This window comes from Contarinia nasturtii, unplaced genomic scaffold (assembly GCF_009176525.2).
Source record: "Contarinia nasturtii isolate CC-2019 unplaced genomic scaffold, AAFC_CNas_1.1 Cnas_scaffold_1699, whole genome shotgun sequence".
NCBI lineage: Eukaryota > Metazoa > Arthropoda > Insecta > Diptera > Cecidomyiidae > Contarinia > Contarinia nasturtii.
Window position 1 is genome coordinate 1,619,294 of NW_022199032.1, and position 25,349 is coordinate 1,644,642.

Below are 25,349 nucleotides of genomic sequence, written 5' to 3' on the forward strand. Positions count from 1 at the left end.
ATGTCACCACAAATTCTTGTTATGCCCAAGGAACACAATGTCTTAGTTAATCGCTTATTTATTTATTTATTTTTTTTTTTTTGCTTCACATACTTATATTCAAAATGAACGAATTTTCTTTTCATACGAACATCGAATGTTTTAAAAACGAGAGTTATGTAAAAAAAAGGTTTAAATTTAAAACATCAAAATTAGGAGAATTTTATTTTTTTATTGGTGTTAATTCATTTTGTTCATTCAGTGAAAAAATCGGACAAAAAAATGTCACACGAACTTTTTTATACATTTTACTTTACCAAATAAAAAACATGTCTCGTTCAAATGAATGTCTTTTTTTTTAATTCATGATGAAAGGATATGGCAAAGATAAAATGCCAAACCATTTTGATTCAACAACAAAAGTATGACTTGAAAAAGGTTTGAGAGAGAAAAAAAATCTGTACAAAATAAGGCGACACATCTATACAAATATTTGGTATGGGTTCTCCGGTATTTAATACATAGTAAAAAAAGAACTGGCGCTTAATCGTTCTTCCACATATATATTATCTCAATCGACTGTAAAAACTTGCACATTTTTTCGCAAATATATTTTTTTTTCACATTTTCGATTTGCTTGCATTTATCACCTCCTTCGTATGTTTCCTTGAATTTCGTATTTAAAAAAAATTGGTTTTAGAAATAAGAACACAATACATATAGAAAAAAGGTTTGAATTTTCAAAAGAAAGCGATTTCTTTCGCAAATTTAATCCATTTTTTTGCCCCGATAATTCAGTATAAAATTATGTTTTTATTTAAAAAATAAATGTCATTATTAAAATATTATTTAAGAATTGTAAAAAAAATGGTTTAGATTTGCAAGAAAAATCGCTTTTAACCACAAATGTAAATAATTTTTGCCGTGTGGTTTGACAGAAAATCTTGAAAAATTACTAATGATATTTTTTTTATGAACAACTCTACAATACTCTATTTGTACAAATTAGAAAGTAGAACAAAAATTTCGACTCATTTAATTTAAATAGAGAAATGTCAGTTTAAAAAAAAACTGTCAAAAAACGCGTGTTGAACAATAATTTATTTATGCGATTTAGTTATGTTCAACATCATATCACATTTACCCAAATCCATTCACTTACTGCATCAATCTGATTATCCGTGTTAATTTGATGTAAAAAAATATGCTACACTCTGGTAAAAAAAATCATTTCAATAAACCAGTATTTTAAGTTGTTTGTTTTGTTTTTCGAAAGTTGAATTGTTTTGGGTAAATGGGATATCTTTTTCTTTTGATGATTTAAGAAAAATCCAATTCTTAAAAAAATCCTTAATTTGTGTATGCTTTTTTTAGATTCAATTATTTTTGAACTACTTGTTTCAGTTTTCAAATTCTGAGAATAAAACTTGAAAAGAGATATTTGAATGGATCTCATTGAATTTAATAATTGTTGCTCTTGCTGTTTGTTGTTTTTTTTTCCTTTCAAAATGTGGATATTATCATGTAATTGTATGTACAATACAAAAATTCAAAATAAGGATTTATCAATAAAAAAATTATTTTTTATTTAGTTTTTTTTTTTCTTCATCATTATCATGTTCTTTGTTTATACTGTTTCGATTGTTAGATCTAGATGATCAAAATGTGTATTTAATTTTTCGATCGTAAAGAATTGGTATGAATGTCAATTAGTTGTTTTGTTTCATCGTCCAATTATTTCCGTCTGTCCGCACATTCATTGTGTGGCTTACAATCTTAGTGAAAAATATAAATTTGGTTGTTTTTTCCCACCTCAAATCATTTATATTGTTTGTGATACAAAATTACTTGCAATTAATTTACATAGTTAAGTTTGTGTTTTGTTTTCGTAGAGAAAAAAGTGCAGAGAATCAAAACGTCAGATTGAGCGTTAACACAAATTTACACAAGAAATATTACAACCTTATTTTGATTTATTGATAATGATTTCACAATTCATTTGATAATCCTTATCATTAAGTTTTGTGTGTGTGTGAGAGAGTGCACTTTAAATGTGCTTATAGTTTTAATGTGTTTTCCACATCGATTTTCGACCATATTTTTCCATGCATGTGAGTTTTTAACATGTCTAACATCGTAGCAAAATTGCACAATTAATTTTATAGATTCTCACGCCAGACACAATGTATGGAAATTAAAATCATCTAGGTGCTGACTGTGTAAATCTGTGGCTAAACAACATTGTTCATATATGGGATATACAGAATATATATATAATTAAGCACAGCATCCTATAGTAATAAATTGGGTCGAGAGAAAAGTCAAAGCGTGAATGTATTTTAATAAATCTAGTTTTAAGCCATTTCTCTCTTTGTGTATGTGTGTGTTTGTATTTTTGAATGTCTTACTGACTAAAACAGCAATTATTTTGTGATTTTTTCATTTATTCTTTTTAGCTCATATCGTGTCCCTTAGCATTACTAAGGCTAATTAGCACAATACATTTTCAGTTTGGATTTTTTTAAGTTCCGTTTTTTATTCTAGTTTTTTTTTTTTTTTTTTTTTAAAGCAACAAGAACAACATTTCTTGAATTTCATTTCAAATCGGCATCATCATTATTTCTTGCAATTGCCTTACAAATGTTGTGTCATAAAAACACATATATTTTTTTTCTTGTCTTGCTGATTTTAAACTTGTTCATTCTCTCCCTCATTTATATCACAAAATTGTCAAAGTATGAACCATACAGGTTTTATTTTCATTTCTCAATAATATACACAATCATTCTATATCTTTGTTTTAAATCATGCCAAAACAAGCCCTAATGCATGTATGAATGTTTTTCTTTTTATTTGTTCGTGTTTGTATTTCTCTGTGTGTGTTTTCACTTATTACGTTTCCCTTTTGTTTGTGACGTTTTAAGTCAAATTGAAAAAAAAAAACATCTTCTCTCTTTATTTGTCTGTATAATCGGCCAATTTTTTTTGCCTGTTCAAGCAGCCGCTAGCTATTCACCTTCTACTTACAGTATCAAAATTAAGAAAATCCTATCTAAAAATTGGTCATCGGCGATCTCATATTGATTACATTTGCTCAACACAACGCGTCTGAGAGTTTTCCTATCTTTTGTAATTTGGTTCTTCATTTCACGTTATTTTTTAAATTTTATTCAAATGTATATGCACCACTGAACACAATTCGGTTGAATATGGTTGCTGCTGACATTTGATGAACTGGCAGGAATGTCAACATAATTCGTATTTTTGTTGTTTTTTTTATATTGAGTTTTCTGTAGAGTAGAGTGTTTTCTGTTGAAATCGTCGTATATTCGTTTTTGTATAGTTGTTGTCATGAGCAGCAAAATAAGCGATGACTGCACACAATGCCACAATCAATGGTTCCGAATGCAGGAAGAAGAAATACCAGCAATAATTTAATTCTTACATTGAATATCGTGTTTTTTCAATTGTTCTGTTTGCTCTTAAAAGTTTGATTTTTGTTTGATGTATGTGTGTGTATCATGTGGTTTGAATTTTTGTTTATTGAAATCATTCCACTTTATTACGTTTCTTCAAACACAATTTCAGAAAGTGATTCAAGCGAACGCATTGAATCTTGTGAATTATTTGAGCTACCTTTAAGAATGCTCAATGAATCGCGTGTGATTTGGCCCAAACCGAATGCTTTACCAATGTGATTTGCTGTTGGCGCTACGCTCGGTTGATGATGTTGTGTTCCTTCCGTTACATTAACATTTACTTGAATGCCAGCATATTCATTTTTATTGTTGTCATCGTAGTCATCATCGTCGTCATCGCCACCCACTTCAAAATGAACCTTTTCATTTTTGATTGCCGGTTGTTCGACGATGTCCGTTTGTGGATTTTCACCTTTTGGACTATTATCTGGCACACTAATTGTTTGTGTGGCAATTGTTTTTAATTGTAAATTGGCCATACTATCAGCGGTAACTGTATGCTCTGGTGATGTGTTCTCTTTAACATCCTGTTTCAGTTGATTTGGAATGGCATCAATGGCAACCGAATCAGCAGTTAATGTATTCTCCGGTGACATTTTGGCTATTTGTAATGGTGATTTGGTCGATTTTTGTCCAACAACAGTTTCGATGCTACTTATTGGCTTGCAATCGGTCGATTCGTCGAAAACATTTTCTTTTTTCGTCCATGCAAATAGTCCCGATGGACTTTCTTTGCGTGACGGTGGTTTACTATCTTGTGTTTGTGTTTGTGTTTGTGTTTGTTGCTGTGGCTCTTTACGTGGTACATCACCATTATTGGATCGTGTAAAAAATAAATTGCCCGGATGATGGAAAATGCTGAGCAATTTATCAACGGCATCACCACGTGATATCCATGATGTTTTCCGAACACGTTGTTGTTTATCGTCGATTTTTGGTGATAAATTGTCTTTTTCATTGGTCACAATATCACCGCTGCACGGACTAACTGGACTATTTGTTAATGTACCTTCATTCGATGAAATTTTAAGCGGTGGAAACTCTTGTGATCCATAAATTGAATCATTTGAACATGTGCTTGCTTCTAAACTGGATGGATTATTTTCCGTTTTATTCGTATCGATGGTTTCATTCTCAGTTTCGATCGATGAATTGGACAAATTTGGTGTGACCACTTTTTGTTTTGATTTTTGTACATGTTTACCAAGTATATCGTAACTTTCCATCGAACTGAGTGATGTATTGAAATCTTGACCACGATCGATTGAATCAAGACTACTAAATGACGAACAACTATCATCCATATAACCTTTTACCTCCAAATCGGGACTATCGAAACTATTTCTAGTGTTATCAATGACGGCAATAGTGGCAATGTGCTCAGCATCGGTGGGTGGTCTACTGATCGTAAATTTAGTTCCAATTTTTGTGTTCAACGAACTTACGCTGCCGATCATTGGGGCGGGTGGTTGGTCTTTCAATTGTGCTGACATCGTTGTCGATGGAGCCGATTGGGTACGCTGTAATACAGACACTTGAACCGGCACCGATTCATTTTCTTTTTTATGTACAGTTTTATCAGTTTCTTTGTTCGTGCTATTATTTATAATGGTTACGGGAGCGGACATAATTTTTGGTGGTTCAACAACAGTAACACGAAATCGTGACGATGAAGTGGTACTTGAAGGGGAACAACTATTTGACGACGATGGGGGTGTTATCGGTGACGAAACATTACTTTCAACAACACGTGACACGTGAAAACGTGATAATCGCGATGGACTTTGTATTGGCGACGACGATACAGGAGATGGAATTGGACTGGGTGAAGGCGATCTTAAACGACCAGATTTACGTGTTGGATCTAATAAGTGCTTGGCTTGTGGAGACTCATGTACGTTGTGTCGTATGCTTTGGCACGTTAACGAGATTTTTCGTGAATTTAGGAAATTTGCACGCACACGCTTCACCGACGTACGAACTGGCTCTGGATCGGGTGGATTCTCATTACGTGCACATAATGAACGAATATTATTGACCACACGATTATAATCAATGCTTGAATCAGAGTGTTCCTGAAGATAAAAAAAAACATAGCACAAAAACGAAATAGAATGCAATCAGTTAAATATTGAATATTTAAATAGAAAAATGCCAATTGGGTACAACTTACGTATGCTCGGCGTGGTACATCATCCAAATCGATTCGTGTGATTGATTTATTTGACTTGAGAACCTCATTCAGTGATGTTAAACCGCTCACTTGTAAATTATTATCACGTAAATCAACGCGTTGCAGTGTAACATTACCACCAAAATCTAAAATGTCCGACAATGTTTTGACGCCTTCATTCGACAAATGTACACTTTGCAAACCAAGACTGGTCAAACTTGTGTTCGCCTTTAGGCTGGCTTTGATATTAGCAACAAAATCATTGCTTAGCACATTTTTGCCAACATTCAGTATTTCTAACGTTGTTGTTGCGCTCAAAAGTTTCGATATTGATTGTGCTGAATCTCTTGTTATGTGATTATTCCAAAGCATAAGCACTTGAAGGCCATTCGGTGTGGTGATTGATGGTGTGATCGGTACATTTGAACTATTTTGCCGTTCAAGTGTGCCATTTTTTGAGAATTTTGCTTCTGCCAATTTTATCGATGATTTCGAGTCATTTGATTCGATGGAAGTTTCACTATTGAGACTCTCATTGAGACTCTCCGAACTAAACGAACGTTCAGGAACTATAGATGTATTGTATGCTTGTTTGATCGTTTCAAATGGTGTTGAATATTCACAACTACTGTCCAGTGAATGTGAACTGTCGGGCGTGAGCGACAGCTCACTCATTATATCCTTTGATTTGGTGAGACGTGGACTATTCAATGGCAAACGAACTTTGCATACCGGTGACATTTCTTCATCTTGATCATCATGCCTATTAACATTGCTTGTTTGAATTGGTTTCGGTGATGAGCAGCCGATTCCACATTTTATCGTATTATCAGCATCCGGTCGAACGATTGTGGTTGTATCACATGTTGCGTCTGTGCTGTTTTGTACTTTTTCATCGAGATCACTTGATACATTTCTTGTACTACTTACAACATTTTTATTATCGACATGATCGCCACTATTCACTGCATCGACATTAAAACTTTTATTCTCGCACACCGTTGATTCAATTGCATTCTCAACCTTCACCATTTCAGCATAATTAAGTTTCATATCCGATTTATTTTCATTGATATCCAATTGGCAATTGGTTGATGTTAATAATTGCAATTTCTTTGGTTGAACATCATCCAAAGTTTCATTGAGATCCCCTTTTAGCTGTGTTATCAGCTTTTGTTGCCTTTGTACAACTGTTTCGGTACTCTGTTCGCTATTTGATAACACCGTTTCTGCTTTAGTGCATTTTACATCAGCAGCCTCATTATTATTATCTTCTACATGTTTGTCTTTTGCATTTGTATCGGCACTACATTTTTCCGATGAATCTATGCTGGCGGTTGTATTGGACATTACCAACGACGAATCATCATTATCACTTTTTATGCTTTCTTTAGAATTTTGTTCGATTTGTTCGACAATTTTACTCTTGTCGATTGATTTTTCTTGATTTGCCGGTGCTGCTGTCGCCGTTGCCACTGTCGCCGCCGTTGCCACCATCACTGCCGTTGCTATTGTGGCCGAATCAATGTTCGAATTATTATTATCACTTTTTATTGGTTTGGTAACTTCTTGTGCAACTTTCTTTTCGTCCGCTTCATGTTTTTGACTTTCATCTTGATTGGTTGTGGTTGTTGCAGCCATTGCAGCTATTGTTCTTGTTGTATTCGTGACGGCGGTTTTATCGGCGGTAATCAATAAATTAAAATTATTGCCGGTATCCGTATTTGGAGCAGCATCTATGTTGGGTTTTGTTGCATTTATCATTCGTGCCAAACATTCATATTTTGTTTCGTTTTTATCGCCACGCGTTAACGTGTGCTTCGATGACAATGGTTGTGATGACGTTGAATTCGATCCGCCATGTAACACTTTAAAATAGTTTGCTTGTTCGATTAATGCCTCGCCTATATGGAGAACACCACGATCCTGTGATTTTCAACAAAAGAGATAAAAACAAATTGAAAATTTTGGGCATTGTTCGATGAAAAATCTTGTGCCACAAAAGATAAATGTGTAGCTTTTTCAATCACCTGAATATTATTATTGCTCAGATCAAGAAATTGTAGATAAAAATTTGATTTGAGTACGTTTCCAATATTATATGCATCATCAGCGGTTAAATCGTTGTGCGCTAGCCAAAGTTCTTTTAACACGGTATTTTTCCGTAGGTAAGTACCTAAAAATATGTGCAACACATTGTATTAGAATGCGATGATGAAAAGACGCTGATAAGATTGGAAGAAAAATTTGATCAAATACTTACACAACGATGCCATTGGACGGCCGGAGAGGCCACAGTGTTCCAATTTCAATGTGTTCAATGATGAGCTCAGCATCGATTTGCCCAAACTAATCGCATTCGATTCTGATAATGGTGTGCCTCGGGTCACTAATATTTGTAATGCATGACTACGTTTCACCATATTGATGCATGCTTGCCAGCCTCTGTTAGTGATATTACGATTCTCTGATATATCGATCTCGTTGGCCGCCTCATAATACTCAATTATGTCAAATAGTGCGGTCGCTGATGCATCGTTTAATCCACAATCGGTTAGATCAATTAACTTGTATTGAATCTATTCGGGTGATGAACATAGAAAAAAACGAGAACAAAATATTGGAATTAAAACCAAATTCAACTGTACAATGAACAATAAAACGAAAAATTAAAGGATGATGAATAACGAATTAATTGCTTTGTTGCATTCAAAATACACACAAACACACAAGGTCCAGTGACGATAATCAAGAGCGAGAAAGAGCGCACAAATGTATGAATGGTGATTTCAAATGATAGCAATCATGAAGAAGTGCATGTGTCGTTCATAGAATGAGCATATACTGATATATCTCTTCGCCTTTTTCCATCTCCAATTTACATGAATGAAATTGCGGCATAAAGCACACGGATTTTTCATAAAATTACGCAACACAAACGCGAGCATTGAACAAGCGACATGGACATGTACAAACCTATACATATATGGATTTTCCAATAAGTTCTATTTTTTTCTATTGCTTGCATTTTATTTCCATTTCTTCGCTCCGTACCTCGTTACGAGGGTTGCTCCATAATTTTTTTTAAAAACATATATAACACAGTTGTTTTTTGTCGAAAATGGTTTTATTGTTTTTCAAAATATTCCCCGAGATGATCGATACACTTTTGCATTCGATGAAACCATTTGTCATAGCATTCGTGCCACTCCGAAACTGATATCTCCAAAACGTGTGTTTTGAACGCTTCAACTGCTTCTTCTGGTGTCGAAAATCGTTGACCACGTAGTTTTTTCTTCACGCTTGGGAACAAAAAAAAGTCATTGGGTGCCAGGTCAGGACTGTACGGTGGATGACCCATCAGTTCGATGTTTTGACCGGTCAAAAATCGAGTAGTTTGAAAAGATGTGTGAGAGCTCGCATTATCGTGATGAAGAATTATTTTGCGACGGTGGTTGTTTTTTCTTATTTCACCAAACACTTCGGGCAAACAAATGGTGGTATACCAATCAGAATTGACGGTCTTACGATCCTCTAGTGGAACGGTTGCCACATGACCACTTCTCCCGAAAAAACAGGCGACCATTCGCTTCGAAGTGCTTCTTGCTCGAACAACTTTCGTTGGGTTATCTTCATTTTGGAAGACCCACACAGTCGACTGCTGTTTCGTTTCGGGCTCATAGGCATATATCCACGATTCGTCACCAGTGACGATTTTATTATCGTCTTTTGAAGCACCACGATTGAATTTCTTGAGCATTTCTTTACACCAACTCACACGAGCCATTTTTTGTTCATCGGTCAATTTATGTGGGATCCAACGAGAGCAAATCTTTTTTACGGCTAAATGTTCATGCAAAATTGTATGTATGCTGTGGGATGAAATGCCCAAAGATGCCTCAATCTCACGGTAGGTCACATGACGATCTTCCATAATCAGTTTTCTGACAGCATCGATGTTTTGTGGCACAACAGCCGATTTTGGACGACCTGTATGAAACTCGTCTTTGAGCGAACTACGACCGCAACGGAATTCTCGGTACCAGTTATAAATTGTCTGAAGGGTTGGTGCTTCATTGCCAAAGGCCAAATGAAGTCGATCGAAACACTGTTGTTGAGATAATTTACTTCGAAAATCGTAGTAAATCATTTTACGAAAATCTTCACGTGTAAAATTCATTTTTTTGTTGAGTCGCAGTTTACCAGTCACTGTAAACAATACAAATAGCGTTCGTACGACAAAAGGTTCAGGGCACGAATACATACCAAAACATCAAACTTTACGAATATGACAATGGTTTACATCGGGCAACACTATAAGTACCATTTTAAAAAAAATTATGGAGCAACCTACGTATCTATCACACTGCATTTGTTTTTCTCGTTTCATCTTTCTAATATGTTTCTCGACAGACTTTTTGCTTCTCATTTATCGTTACTATTGATAATGTAACTACTAAAATCGCAATGAACTTTTTACAATTTCTCCTTGAATTTAATTTATGCTCATGCACAAAGTGGACGGGGTCGCAAGTGTTCTTTACTTTGTTTGCAGATAATGACGATAATTTAATATTTCATTTTCGCTTGTGGCGATTAAGACACTCCACTCGAATGATTAATGATAAAATATGTAAATTAAAAAGTGTCATTGGTCCTTTTAATCCGAATCGTTGAGCTGAGCGTGAAAAAACAAAATTCATATCCAATATAATTTACATATAGGGAAAAAAACCAAACCAACAACTGAAATCAAAACATCAAAAAAAAACCAACACTCCGACCAATGAGATCATGTGTTCGATTCAAAATGCGAATGGAAATTTTCGGAATGCAAAAGTTGCGCGAGCTATGAGGAAAGCGTGATTGGTGAATTATACACGCGATATTCTAAACAACTTGAGTTGAAAAACAAAACAAAGGAAAAGAATGTGTAAACATAACGCTGTTTTTAAGATGAAGAGAAAAAAGAACACGCGGAGAACAAAGAGAACAAGGAGAATGTGACTGGAAAATCGGGCTATCCAATTAAATAAACAAAAGATCATTTGTATTTAATTCAAGTTGAAATTTACGTAAACAATCCAAACGGTGTGAGTGGTTGCAATCGAGATTTTGTGAAATTCAAATATGTCAACTGCATGACGTTTTGAATTTTAAATATCTCTCGGTGGATTTTATTTGTTTCATAAAAGAATCAACTTTGTTTTCGGATACATTTTTTGCCGTTTTATTTTAACATTTCCAGACAATTTGAAAAAAAAAGATAGCTGTAAATATACGAGACAAATGTGAGCAATTAAGCTCAGTAAGTATTGTTGAGACATGTTTTGAATGTTGTGTGATTTTTTTGAATTGCCTATAATTATTCAATTGTAGCATACACATTCTTTATTCTTTCAGCAGACGTCTTGCAAATAATATGAACGATTCATCTATTTCCACATTTTCTTCGAGTGAATCAACAACGCTCTATACAATGGCATCGGCTCTTTAATTCAAGCTCGTTTTCATCATTTGATTCTAAAAGTCTCGTAAATAATTCAGATTAAAACATCAATTCGTTGAATCGAATTCCATAAATATGCAATTTTAATGCGTTTTTCTTAGACCAGAATATCAAAAATGTTGATGCTAAATGCATTAAAAATTAAATTTTTATTATGACTGTTTTTAATTTGTTTCCAGTTTTCTGTAGGTGTACACAGCCGAACCCAATGGATTGGGGTGAAAAAAGCGATCCACATTGGCATTGTAAACATTTCATATTAGAATCATTTTCGTTGGACAAAGAAAAAAAATAAGGCGAAACAAATATTTGTGCATGTGAACACGTGCCCGACCTAACACATTCAATACATTCCACATACTGTTCGCTGTGATCACTTACGCTCTACCTTTTTTTTTGTTTCAAGCTCTCTCTCTCTCTTCTGTTTTGTTTTTGTACATTTCTCAATTTATTTTAAATATCATTAACAAGATACATGTAGGGTGAAGTGTTTGTTTTGTTGCTTGCGATCGTACAATTTGCATATTATGTGTTCCGCAAAGTGCCGATAAATTTGGCGCACTTATCATCAATATTCAATCGAAATGAAGATGAAAAAGAAGAAAAATAAATAAATTAAATATGGGAATAGACAACGCAAATAATAATAAAACAAAAATCCAACAAATTTGATACTTCAAATGTGTCACTCATCATACGAGAAACGACAAACACCATGCAATGCACGTACACCGCTGAATAAAACATTTAGCAAGCGAACAAGCGAATAAACGACATAGCAAATGAACGAACGAGCGTTCGAATTGATTCAATCGCCTGTGGCATATATATTCGCTTCGTTTCAATGTATGAATTTTTAATGTTTTATCGGATAGTTTGTCGATGGTTGTCGTATTTTTACTATCAACATTCGTTAAATGTTGGACGCCATTTCTACAGAAATATCAACGACAACGAATAGCAGCAACGGCATCCAGAATAAAAAGAAAAAGAAGTACTGATATTTATATGTGTCAATGTAGTCTGCAATCGCGACGACACTTGCTTTTTCTTTATGCGCACACAACATATTTTAACGTATCAAAATGATTATTGCACATTTCACAAAGCCAATAAATAATCATGTCTAATTAACAGAATTTTTTTCTTTTTTAAACTATGGTACATTTACGGAAAATTTCATTTCAAAGTGTTTCATTAACTATTTTGTGAATGTCTGAAAAAAAAAACATCTTCAACATTTATTATTGTTATAATTTTTTTTTCACTCGTTTGGCCACTTTATTTATGATGAACACATGTCCATTCCAATTCTGAATATATATAGAATGTGATGCGTAAGCAAATAGTTTTATGGTATTTGTTTGTTTTCGTTTCAGTGTGAGTATGAGTGTGTTTTTTTGATAGAAAATGAAATGTTTTCATTTGAATCAAATTACTCCTTTGGAAACTTTTCAATTCAATGAAATGTGCATGGTACGAAAAACAGTGAGAACTGAAAAAAAAGAAGATCTTGTAAAATGAGTACAAAGTATATGGAGTTGATCTAGTTGAAAGCATAATTCATATCTCTATTTCCGTCTAGGATAACCTTGATTTTTTCTCTCTCCTCTTTTTCTGCCATTTCTGTTTTTTCGATTTATTTAAAAAAAAAATTGATAAAATTGCCAGTAATATCCGCTACTGATTTATGCATTTTACTGATTTTGTAAATGGAATCACTGATTTTGCACACTTACAATAAATATATACTCGAAACGATATTCCAATTGTGAATAAGAAGTTCTTTCATGCCACAAAAAAAAAGTCAAATCACATTACAGTTTATCGTAAACGCAATGTTTGCGCGCAACAACAACCAAGCGATCGATTAATAAACAATGAAAGTCCATTCATGGAAATGTCGTAAATGCTGAGTTTGGTTTTCATATCATATTATAAAAAAAAGCCAGCGCAAACAGAAATATCTTTTCAATTAGTAATTTTTGTCGATTCTTATCTGTGTATTCATAACATTAAGTAGATTTCATGCATGTTTTGTAACGTAATCCAAATCAAAACGACACAGAAAAAGAAGATTCGCATTCGGCGTGTATTCAAAAAGGTGCACACGCGCACGCGCTTGTCAACTTTACCATTTTATTAGTACAAATGTCATTATAATTATCAATTAGCATTAAACTATTGTTTTATTAGCAAGCCAATGCCGTTATAAACAAGATGATAAGTTACGAATGAAAAATGGCAATGATGACGGCGACGACGACAACAGATGATTAGCATTTAACCAATCAATTAGTGGTTGCCATTTGTTTCGAAGACATTTGGTCGACTTTGGGTGATAATTACAAACGATATTATATGCATGTTTTTTTTTTGTCATCTCTTTCATTGTCTCTCACTTGCTCCAATTAGATAACATGCTCTCAATATACACTATTTAGTAGATTTCTATACGAAAAAAGTTATTACAATGTTTGAAAGTAAATAAAAAAAATCTACAGTGAAATCAATTTCGATTGCAATAGACAATCAATTTTCTTTATTGCTGGGATATGCCATTGTACATTACCGTTCATTCATTGCCCGATGCTCTCTAAAAATAATGCAGAGTGCGCAAAAAGAAAATCACAAAATGTGATCGAAATAGAGAGAGAGAAGGGAGAGAAAATTGACGCGATAATTCATTTGACGGTTTCAAAGAACGACAAATCAATTGTTATGACATAATAAAATTTGCCAAGCGTGATTGAGACATTGTCACACAAACACATTTTACTGCAGATGATTTTAAAATATACTTATTGCATGCACTAACTTATAAAATACGGGGCAACAAAAACGAACCAGTATCGCATCGTCATGGTTTATTTTGTTAAATTTGACAAGTAAATGAATCATGAAATCACCGTCTATAGATGTTTCAAAAATAAACATCAAACTACTTGGCATCCAGAGTATACCGGTTGAAGGGTCGGTTTGTGATGTAAAACAAAATTCAAATTTATTAAAATCGATTGCATTGAACGAGTTCAAAATCGCTTTTCGATTTAAAATCAATAATAAAATTCAGTACAAATAAATCGAATATATAAGTGCATCACATCGACTGCCAAATTTACTGACTAACATCGCTTTTTCTGCTCTTTTAGTAGTTTTTTTTTGCATTGAAAATTCGAGATTGCAAAATCGAGAAAAATCACCATTTTTCGAATAATAAAGTTCGTTTAATAAATTTTTCGTTTGATTTCGTTTGAAAACCACATAATTTGGTGCATGTAAAGGATCCAGTCGATATTCATATGAAGGATAGAAAACACAATATAACATACATATGAGATGTAAAAAAAAGTCCGTGTTTTTCGTTCGTATTTGAAAAGTTGATAATTTTCAGATATTTCCGGATTCTTTGAATTACTATTTCCGCAAAACAAGACTACGGAAACCGAAAGTATCAGAGTAAACAATTTTCGACATCTAAATAATACAGAGGCAGCGAAAAAAAGCAACAATCTATATCTCTATCGTTATATCGATGCATTTATGTATAAATAAATTATATTTCGCACTACTTCCATTGCCAGCACATTGTAAGCACATGTGCAAAGACTTCTCTCTTGCGATTCTTTAATGTAATCGATTGGCGCAAATTGCACTTCACTAAAATAGTTGAATGTGTTTTGCGTCGCATATTGTTTAAAATTTTATGGATTTGCTTGTCAACAATAGATTCAAATTTTTCTCCGCTCTTCTATTATTCAATTTGCGTTTGTGTTGTCACATTCAATTCAATTGTGAAATACTTGGGCCAAAATGTGTTGCCCCTACGCTATATTAAATGATCATTTGATTTGTTTTTATTGTTCTCACATTGAGCGAGAAGAAAGAAAAAAAAAACTATATGTGGAAGTGCTTGTAGTTTGTTTCTTTTCATTTTCTCAATGACAGTTTTTGTTTTCAACCTAATACAATGATGTAATTAAAAGGCGGCAAATTCCAATTGCAAATTAAAACAATCTATAAACGATTTTTCAGTCAACAAAACATCGATTTTCATTAGTAATCGGTGTGTGAGAAACTCCGTGCACACTTCCTCACAAAATAAAATATGCTAACGATTTGTTGATATAAAATTCCTGCGCGCTAAGAAATGCAGGCAATGAAGTGCTTTTTTCGTATACATTTTTCTTCATTTTCTATAGATTTTTCGAACTTGTCATACGGGGGGCATAGGAAGTAAAATTTGAAACCAATTCGAAATTTTTCGACGATGAACAAACGAACGATTGAAAACAGTTGGTCACTTGAATGAAATAAGCATTTTAATTTGCTTATTTCAGATATAAGTATTGTAAATAAGACCATAATTAGCCACTTGTATAATGCACATACACACATTTCGTATTTTTCTCTTTCTCTCTTTTCACTAAATTAAATATATTGAATTTGGATTCGGCCCATTTGAAAAGAACACGCAATAAATAAAGCTCGATTAATTCACGCATATTGCATAAGACAGTGTACTGAATATTCAATGAAAATGCGATTCTTAGAAGAAAAAAAAGCTCAGTGAATTCATACATGATCAATATGGAGAGGGAGAGAAAAAACTAAAAAAAAATAACAAGCTAATGTGAAGATAAAAGTTGATTATCAAGATTAGCCGATGAAAGGAAACATATGTGCAGTTCACGCAGTGCAATATCAGTCTTATGATATATATACACAATACAAGTAGCATTAACAGCAATAAGAGAAGAAGAAAATCACACATAAACGATTCGTGTGACAATTGATATAGATTGTTTCGAAAAGCAAAATGAAAAGAAAAAAAAAACTATCCCGAAACGAAAAACGAAAGAGCACGTCACATCAGGCAGCAGTAGCCGATAGAGTGGGAATGCAAAAACACATTCAGTTACTGAGCGCTTGCGCGATTACATTAACTTCACGTCGTGTTATTAATGCTGGTTATTTGTTGTTGTCGTCGTATCTTAGTTTATAATTGATCAGTTTGCAGTTTTAAGCTTTGCGCTTTTAGTAGCTATATACACATGCTATATGTTGCTGTTGCTTAGACAGCTGATCATATTGAAATGTGCCATTTGCTTGTTGTTGCTCATTTTTTTGCAAGCCACTTTTGCAGTGTAACACAATCAAATAAATGAAATTATATAAAAAAAAAAACATTGACCAGAATGGAAAAAAGCCAGAAGCTCAAATCGACAAAATGGCATGAGCATTATGATGAAAAAATGAAATAGTTTTTTTTTCTCTCATTGAAACGGAGACAAGGGCCAGAGTTTTTCTCATTTGATTAAATATCAAAATAATATTTTCATTACGTATTGAGAATGAGATGTTAGCCTCATTATATATGAGCGCCGGACATACTAATACATTGTTTTTCGGTTGTTTGTGTGTGTGTATATATGCACGTTATGCGTTGTCTTTTTCCATTGTACATACGGCAATTGATGAAGATTGCCAAACTGTCTCACTCGCTCTGATCGAATTTGTTGTTGTTAATGTTATTATTATTTCGATCTTCGATCTACATTGATTAGCACACGGACTACGTGCCTCATACGATCCTATATTTTATATTATACACTTGTATGCCTATAACTGAATATTTTGCTGTGTTTGCCAAGTGTTTCCTAGCCTCATTGTTATTATATACGTATTTTTTTCGCCTCTCTTTCTGTGCGGTTTAGTTGTGTGCTATTCAATGAACGATCATATGCTATATCATATAAGGTGTTTGTTTTAAAAATTTAAAATAGTTGTAGTTGTTGTTGTTTTTTGTGTTAGCTTCTCTTCACATCAACATCATTATAAATTTTTATTGCTTCAATCTTTCTGTCTCACTCTCCATCAACTGACGTGATTATTTTGTTCAAACACATGCCGATCGTGCACGCATATTTTTGAATTTTATATGTGAAATCTATCTAATTCTTTCTCGCTTTTGCCTGAATGAACGCAAGAAGAAAAAAAATATACCGCACACAATGTTGCGTTCAATTACATAAGCAAATTAATTCTAATCATCATGCAAAGGAGAGAAAAAAAAAACATGTATAGAACCACGCAATTTCAACGTCAATCGGTTCAACACAAGAGAAAAGTTGCACACAAGTATTAATTTTGCAAGAGAAAAAAAAATGATGTAAAATGGCCAAAATGCACGTGTCGCATATATAATTTCATAACAATGCGACGATGTCAATGTTATTTTACAAACCAAATTTAATATGAAGAGAAACAAACACATCGGCCCAAACAAACTAGTTTTCGAATTGATTGAATCTCAATAACAGACTTTGGCAGACAGTAGCGTATTATCAATGTTATGTCTGTTATTTCATTTCTTTTTTTTCGTTTGAGTGTGGCTTATTTTTTATGTGCTCAATTTGATTTATCGACGATAAACTGTTTGATTTATTGTAAACATACTTGAAACAAAAAAAATTACCGCATGGCCGGGCCCATTCAACTCGGCTTAGAGTCGAGCTTCTTTCTATGATATCATTTTTTCGATTCTGTTGTTTGCGACTTTGATTTTTATGCTGCCCTACAACAGCGATTAAGACGAACGAAGAAACATTTTTTCAATAAAATGATGATCAATTTCGCATCGAATCTGAGTAAGGCGATGAAGTTAAAATCTATCATCATAATTTGTTCGTATGAACTTAAGATGAGATTATTCGTGTTGTTTTGCAACATTCCTGTATTGTTAAAAATTGCTTTCATTCCATTTTAATGAATGTGAATTTTCCCAACAGCAAACATTATTTCATTATTTTGCGCAAAAGATTTTGTTTTTGTTTTCGTTTCATTTACACCTCATAACATCAATCTCACGATCATTTCTACGTATGGATTATACATGACACACCCACGACTGTTAGGTTTTTTAGTGTTAGTGATAGTTAATCATACAGTAAATAGCGATGTGGTGTTGGTATTTTGCACACATTTTATGTAATTTAAATGTTCTTGAACAATAAATAATATTAATGGGTGAAAAAAAAGACAAGCAGTCCCACAATTATTTATAATCGATACAGCGGCATCTCAATATGCGCACTCAACTTGTGGACTTAATCGTCATTTCATAAACAATTCAATGTGTGAAATTCATTTAGCAAGCCGTTTCTGTTTTATTCGAATGCGATGCTCTTTGATGGATTTTCTCTCTCCGCTTTTTATTTATACGATCGCTGTCATAAACACAAACTAATTTTGACCTTAATATAACACACTCGTTGCATGCGTTCATTGTGCACATTTTCGGAAATTCGAAGCCGTTGCTAATTAACCGCTGAATGAGAGAATGGTTACCGGTCTCTGCCTTATTTTGAGTACAACATTGAGACAATTTATATGCGCAAAGTCAAGAGCAGAGATTAATACATTTAAAGACGTTTAAAGTACCATTACCCAGCGAATAATTAGCGGTACGTCCTTTTTGTATTAGCGTCCAAATGCAATTCTTATGCAAATCAAAACCGCATATGAATGAATACATTAAAATTAATTACAGTCCATTTGTTATAGTCGCTCTTGTTATTATTTATTGCTTATTTTACTTCTCGTTTCGATCTGAATTTGACTCGAATCAGAATGAATTCATTTTGTGTGAAAGAAGTGAATGGGAACAAAAGCGATCATCAGCGAAAGAGAGAGAAAGAGGGAAAAAAACAATGCATCGAGTAAAATCATATTAATCGACATAAACGAATAATCGTTTAGTTTGAAAAATAGTTGCGCTCACACGCACACACTATCGATAAATAAATGACCAGCATGAATATTCAGCTAAATTCCAAACCTATTGTCCGCATCAAATACTCAATTTATCATTGTTGCAGATCATATAGCACACAGGCACATAGTCGCGAACATTACATCGCTTATCCGTTGTCGGTATCCAAACACATTTGCGCTGAATAAAAATGCCAACAACAACCAGCAACCTATACGAATGCCAAAATGAAATGCCAAACGTAATACGATCGAAAATCTCTTAAAGCTCACCAACAAAGAAGAGAAGAAAAAAAAACACACATGTATATCGGCAATTTATTGTGTGTTGTTCATTTCAATAGGCACAGCGAAAAAGAGCGCGCGCAAGAGATAATGTAAATTTATGAAAATGTTTGCTTATCCATGGAATTTGTTTGGCTTTTTTCTACTTTGCCATCATTTTCATTCGTTCCATGTGTCCATTTCGATGAAACAGTAATGAAGAGAAAATACACACACTCTCCCGGAATCACAAAATACCACTTTCTCATTTGACTTGGTTTTTTGTTGTTGTTGTTGGTGGCGGCGTTGTTATTTTTGTGTGTCGTCTTGAATCAGTTAAATCGCATTTATGACCATATGAGTTGCTAAAATAGCCGCCGCAAATTCATTCAAATGAATGAATGCAAAGAAAAGAACGAAGTAAGCTGAAATAAACAAAAGTAAGTACGAAAGTACACACGAAAAAAAGATGTGAAAAAAACGCAAACAAAACGATTAAAGAAAATAAAACAATTTTTTTTTAAAATGAGAACGAATGTCAAGCTTTAAAAAATCACACACAAAACGAGAAACAGCAGCACAAAGAGAGAAGGAAAAAGAATAAGGAAACGCGAAGCTGTTGCTTCAAAATAGCGCATATTTCAGATATGAAGAAACAAAAACAGAATCGCAATTTGGAATTTAGCCCGGGATACGATATCATATACATACACACACACACACACCGCATGAATGTATAACACTAAACGTAATCTCTCAGTATAATGTTCCGCGCCAAATTTGAAATTTACAAACAAAAAAAAAAATACACAAAGTGCTTAACACAAGACGCATTCATTCAACTTTTTTTTGTATTGCTTATTCTTTTTATTTTTATTTTCGTTGTGACTTTTGTGTGTGTGTATTTTGATTGCAAACAAAGTCTCACGCAAATTTACTCTCTTATTGTTGCAGTCGGTAATGTGTCACTTCGGTGTCAATCGACATGCACCGTTGTCATCTAATTTTATATGTGCTTCTGATTTCACTGTTGCGCGGAATTTAATATACTATGAGTTGATACAATGTTGCATTCACTTTGTACGGGCAGTGTAACAGCTATCTCGCGTATCATGAGCTTTGATTTGCTTTGTGTGTGAAAACTGAATATATACGGTGATGGGTGATGAAATTGAACAAGAAAAATAGCTGTAACAGCATTGCTCATACAACAATAGTCGCAACACAACAATTCGAACTGAATAAATGGTGTGAATATGAGAAAAAGGAAATAGGCGGCTAATCGCTTCGTTGGGGCGCGGGATCACTCTTTTTTTTTTGTTGTTGTTCATAAGTACTATAGATATACATATATATTATTGCTCTGGCTCTGTCTGTTGTTTATGCTTATTGTGACTCAATTACTGTGAGAATTTTTCCACTTTTGAAGTGTTTGTGTGCTTTTGTTGCTATATTATTATTATTTTATTTCGTTATTCAAACAATTTTTTTTTTCTTCATCTTTCACTTCGCGTGAATTATGACCGACAAATGAATATGATCACAAGTTAAAAAAAATGTGCATGTGACTCACCCGCTTAAGGACTTCTTCTAGTGCTTCACATGATTCGGCGGTTAAATTTTGTTCGCGTAAATTCAGAACGGGTCGCCTTGAATTCGAATTTAAATCCAATGTATCCAAATGTTTCATGATCGATTCAATTGGTTGTGAATTGTGACGTCGACAAGATTCACGATAGAATTCGGCCAATTCTGATACACAGGTGGCTGGTTTAACTGCATTGAAAAATGAACAAATTAATACTAATTCATACCAAATGGCGGTATGCATAAAAAGTTTAATAAATAGATTTGCTACTAACCGTATGCCCATGGATCTGCCGGTTCCAGATATCCCGTAACAAGTTCACTATCATTTTCCGGAAATGAAACTCGACGCGAAGACTGATACAGTTTACCGGTTGAGTTAGATCGCACTTGGACATGTTTCAATCGTTTTATATCTGCGGTGGTGGACGATATATCATCGCTAATTGTTTCAACATTCGGTGAAATTAGAAGTTGAACCACCTTCTTTCTAGCGACCGCTCGTTTTACGCTTCTATCGCTGTCCGATGCCGCTGATGATGGTAGTGATGTTTTTGGTGTTGTTTTTGTTGTGTCCTTGATTGTTGTATCGTTGTTTCGTATATGTTTGGTTGACGTTGGTGTGGTTTCCTCACATTCAACATTCGATACAATTGATTTGTTTTCATTTTGACAATTATTTGATTTACTTGCTGTGTCACTATCATCTGTATTTACATTTGCACTTATTTCTTCCATGTTGCTAATCGATTCAATTTGGTCGCCGTCGTTTACACTTATCGTCGATGATGTTGATGTTGATGAATTTGATGCTGGTGATGATGACGAAGAAGATTGAAGCAATAACAATGAATCGTTTTCCCCTGTGGACTCATTTAAAGCAACACTTGCTTTTCGCATTTAGTTTATTGATTTGAGTATCTTCTTTCTATTTCACTTACACGTTGTTATTTCGATTAGCGCAATTACATTTGGTCTCTGTGTTTTATATATCACTCAATATCATAAAATTGGCGGCATTCTCAAATTTATTTCGAAGCACTTTTAATTTCGCTGACTTTTTTGTTGTTGTTGTTGTTGCTATATGTATGTATTGTTGTTCTTATTATCGTCGTCGTTGCTCACTTTCAAATCACACAAGCACCACAATACACAAAATGATTTCTGTTGTGATTTATTCGTTTGGATGTAAATTTTATGTGAACCTTTTGTTTGACGTTAGTTTTGTGAATCCTTCTGCTCAATATTTGTTGCTCAGCTGACATACATACGCGCGCAAAACGGCACACTCGTATTACACTGAATGGCAACGTTTTTTTTAACCACTTGAATTTTGTTTTTGTTTTTTAAATTATTGTTCTCTGTTTTTTTTTTGTGTGTTATCACGATCGTGGTCGTTTTCTTACCTCACAATTCTTTTGATGTTTGTGATTATTATTGATGCAGTTCAATTCAACTGGGTAATTAAACTACCATCGAAGTGTCCGTAACTATTTGTGTGTGGCGAGTATTCAAATATAGAGGCAAAGCACAAAACCGAATAATCAACTGGGAATATTATTTGAAATGAAAAAAAAAACACATTGAGAAAAACACACACACACACCAAAACATACGACTAAACGAAAATGTATGAAGATAGAGAGAGAGAGAGGAACGATACAAAAAAATTCTGTCATTCATTTGCGGCCGCCATCGATTATTTGACTCTGTGTGTTGTTGTTTTATTTATTTTTTTTTGCTTCTCTTGTTTGTCGTTTCGAAAAATTGGTTATTTTTTTTATTCTCTCCCGTTTTCGTTTCTAATTAACTATTCGCCTTTTATCTGCTTCCCGTGAGCGCTTTAAATTTCTTTTTGCGAATTGATTAATTAATATCTTTTTATCTAACTTCTGATGAGCCTTTTTTTCTTCTTTCTAATGATATTCACAAATATTTAAGTGTCACTATTATTCAGATAAAATAAAAAAAAATTGTGTTGTTGTTGTTTTCTTCTCACTCGTTTTTTAGTTACATATTATAACACGGCATTTAACTCATTCATCAGTATGGATGCAACACGATTGCCACCACATAAACACACACATATATATATGTACTGTACACACAATATGAGAAAATTTACTAAAACGCGAAAATGGTTTTTTTGATGATTTTCTGCTTGTTTTATTTTATATATGTTATTATTTATTTATTTATATTTTTTTTTGTTTGAGATTGTCACTCACTCGGTGTAAATAAGTGGTGCGAAAGAGAAAAAAAGGCACAATAAGCTACTAAGCCGTACTTGTTGTCAGATTATTATATATTTTTTTCTTTCTTTCGTTTAAAATAATTATGTTGTTTTTTGTGTTCAGCTTGGAAAAATTGACACTTTTCTTCTCTGTATTGTGTTTTTTTTTGTTTGTTTGTCAGCTTCTAGCAGTGCACTTGCAGCTATATTTTGGCTACGTTTTTTTTTTATCTCTAAGATTTTATAAAATGATTTTCTTGTTGCTTGACTTTATTTGTTTTTTGTTTGTTTTGTTTCATTCAATCTCAAAAACACTAAACTTATTCAATACACTTTCAATAGCGATTTTGTACTTTAAATTTGATTTTAATTTAGTGGCTGCATTGGATTCAACTTAAGGCAAATCAATGAACAAAATTATATTTAACAAAATGAAGAAAAAAAAAATGTTAAAGAAACAGGGGAAAAAACTTTTTACACAAATTTTTTTGCCCAACATTCGTTAAAAAAGAACCCAGCAGCAAAGAATTCTTACGTTCACATTCATCCAAGTCAAACAACACAATAATCTATCTATTTTTTTTATTGTAATATTTAGATATATATATTATTTTTTTCTACTTCACCCGTACTATAGTCCCATACTATTTTATTTTTGCCATGCGCTCTCACTGTTTATTCGAACGCTAACACAAACAAAATGATGAAGATGAAAGAAAATGGTATTACATTCGGAACACACAGAGTGTGTGGCGAACGAGAGAGAGAAAATTGGTTGAAATGTTTTTCAAGCGCGCACACATCGATCATTTATATTTCGTTAGATATTTTGGGCAACAGATACATAGGCATGCCATAAGTGCTTACGTTCAATCGCTCGTGTCACAAACATATGTAATATTTACAATGTGTGAGAGTGCACAGTACTGTGTAAAAATCTTTTGCTCCTAGTTTCCTCTCTATCCCATTCTCTTGCTGTCATTCTCTTTGGTTTACGCTCTTTCCTCGTATGTACACTCGCGCGCTCTCTCTCTCTCTCTCTCTCTCTCTCTCTCTCTCTCTCTCTATCTCTCTCTATCTCTCTCTATCTCTCTCATGGTACACCACACAAATAAAAATTCATTGTCATACATCTAAAATAAGACATATAAAATACATCGATGTATAAGTTTGTCATCTCTCACTTCATTCAAACGAAATTGTGACTCTCTCAGTGTCTCTCTTCGAAATTTCTGCTCTCTTTGAGAGCATATCTATTGAAATATTCTTTCTATTAAATTTTCTACTTTGATTTGACTTTTCCAATTTTAAGCGAAATGTTGGATTTGTTAGTAATACACAGTTGCAGTTAGTTTGAAAGGAAATTGCATCACTGTTATGAAATTTTCTAATGCTTTCAGTTACATATATGTATGCATGAGCTGATTTTTTTTTAGAGCGAATTCACAGAGAGCGAATTGAATCAGAGAGAAAACACACAAATATAAATACTCACATATACGTACAGACTGAAAAAAAAAAACTGAGAGAGAAAACCATCATGCTTTTGTTGCTTGTGTGTACGTATGAACTTATATTTAAATGAAACAAATATAGAAACATTATATTTTCGATATCAATGAATATTTTCACAGAATCGATACGAAAATAAAAAAAAACGAAGATCAATCAATCCATTTTTGCATGTCTATCATAACAATATACGGTGGTGCATGTTAAAATGTGTGCGTTTGATTATATAATAAAAGGGCTCATAATATATTTTCTAACAATTTCAATGGGCTCTCAATGCAGATTTTGCGCTTTCACTTCGTGTCATTCTCTTTCCCACTTATTGCATTTTGAATTTTCTGTATGTTGTTGTTACCATTTTTCCATCTCGTGCGAACTAATATCAATGTGTGCGCAAATTGACTGTAAACTAGTAGCCAGCTGATTTGTGTTATTGTTATACATGTCAAATTAAAACGACGAAAAAAAGCGTTCCATTAAAAGTAATTGTACACACACACACACATGTATTGAACGTGAGCGAATACCAACGTTGACGATTTGATTTATAATCAAACACGTATTTGCATTGTGTATGCATTGGTTGTTGTTGTTGTTATTTGCAAGTGCACTTCATTTTGTACCGAGACACTATTACCTCTATATCGATGCATTCGAATTCGTGTTCATACATTTTTAGATCGTCGTTGTATTTTTATTACCAATGACCGTGATGCTTGCATGTAACAACAAAAATAAAAAAAGCTACACCATGATACCAATTTATACAGGCTGTCAATAATGTAAAAACACAAAAATCGAATAGATTTTCGTGGCAATTTTGAAGGCAATAATAAACTC

At 33.4% G+C, this 25,349-nt stretch overlaps 1 protein-coding gene across 2 annotated transcripts; it reads right to left on the minus strand.

Moving 5' to 3' along the window:
- Positions 1-467: 467 nt before the first annotated feature.
- LOC116346808 (serine-rich adhesin for platelets) lies at positions 468-23,688 on the minus strand. 2 transcript variants are annotated; one of them, XM_031777031.1, is made up of 7 exons: positions 23,624-23,653; positions 21,040-22,312; positions 20,751-20,953; positions 7,895-8,210; positions 7,662-7,807; positions 5,632-7,557; positions 468-5,533 (listed from the first exon to the last, which is right to left on the minus strand). In XM_031777031.1, exons 2-7 carry the CDS (start codon positions 21,662-21,664, stop codon positions 3,542-3,544), a joined length of 5,208 nt encoding a protein of 1,735 aa, XP_031632891.1. In that variant the 5' UTR covers positions 21,665-22,312; positions 23,624-23,653; the 3' UTR covers positions 468-3,541. The 2 variants fall into 2 exon arrangements, with proteins under 2 accessions (XP_031632891.1, XP_031632890.1); XM_031777030.1 differs by having other exon boundaries at positions 21,040-23,688.
- Between the last annotated feature and the right edge of the window lie 1,661 nt (positions 23,689-25,349).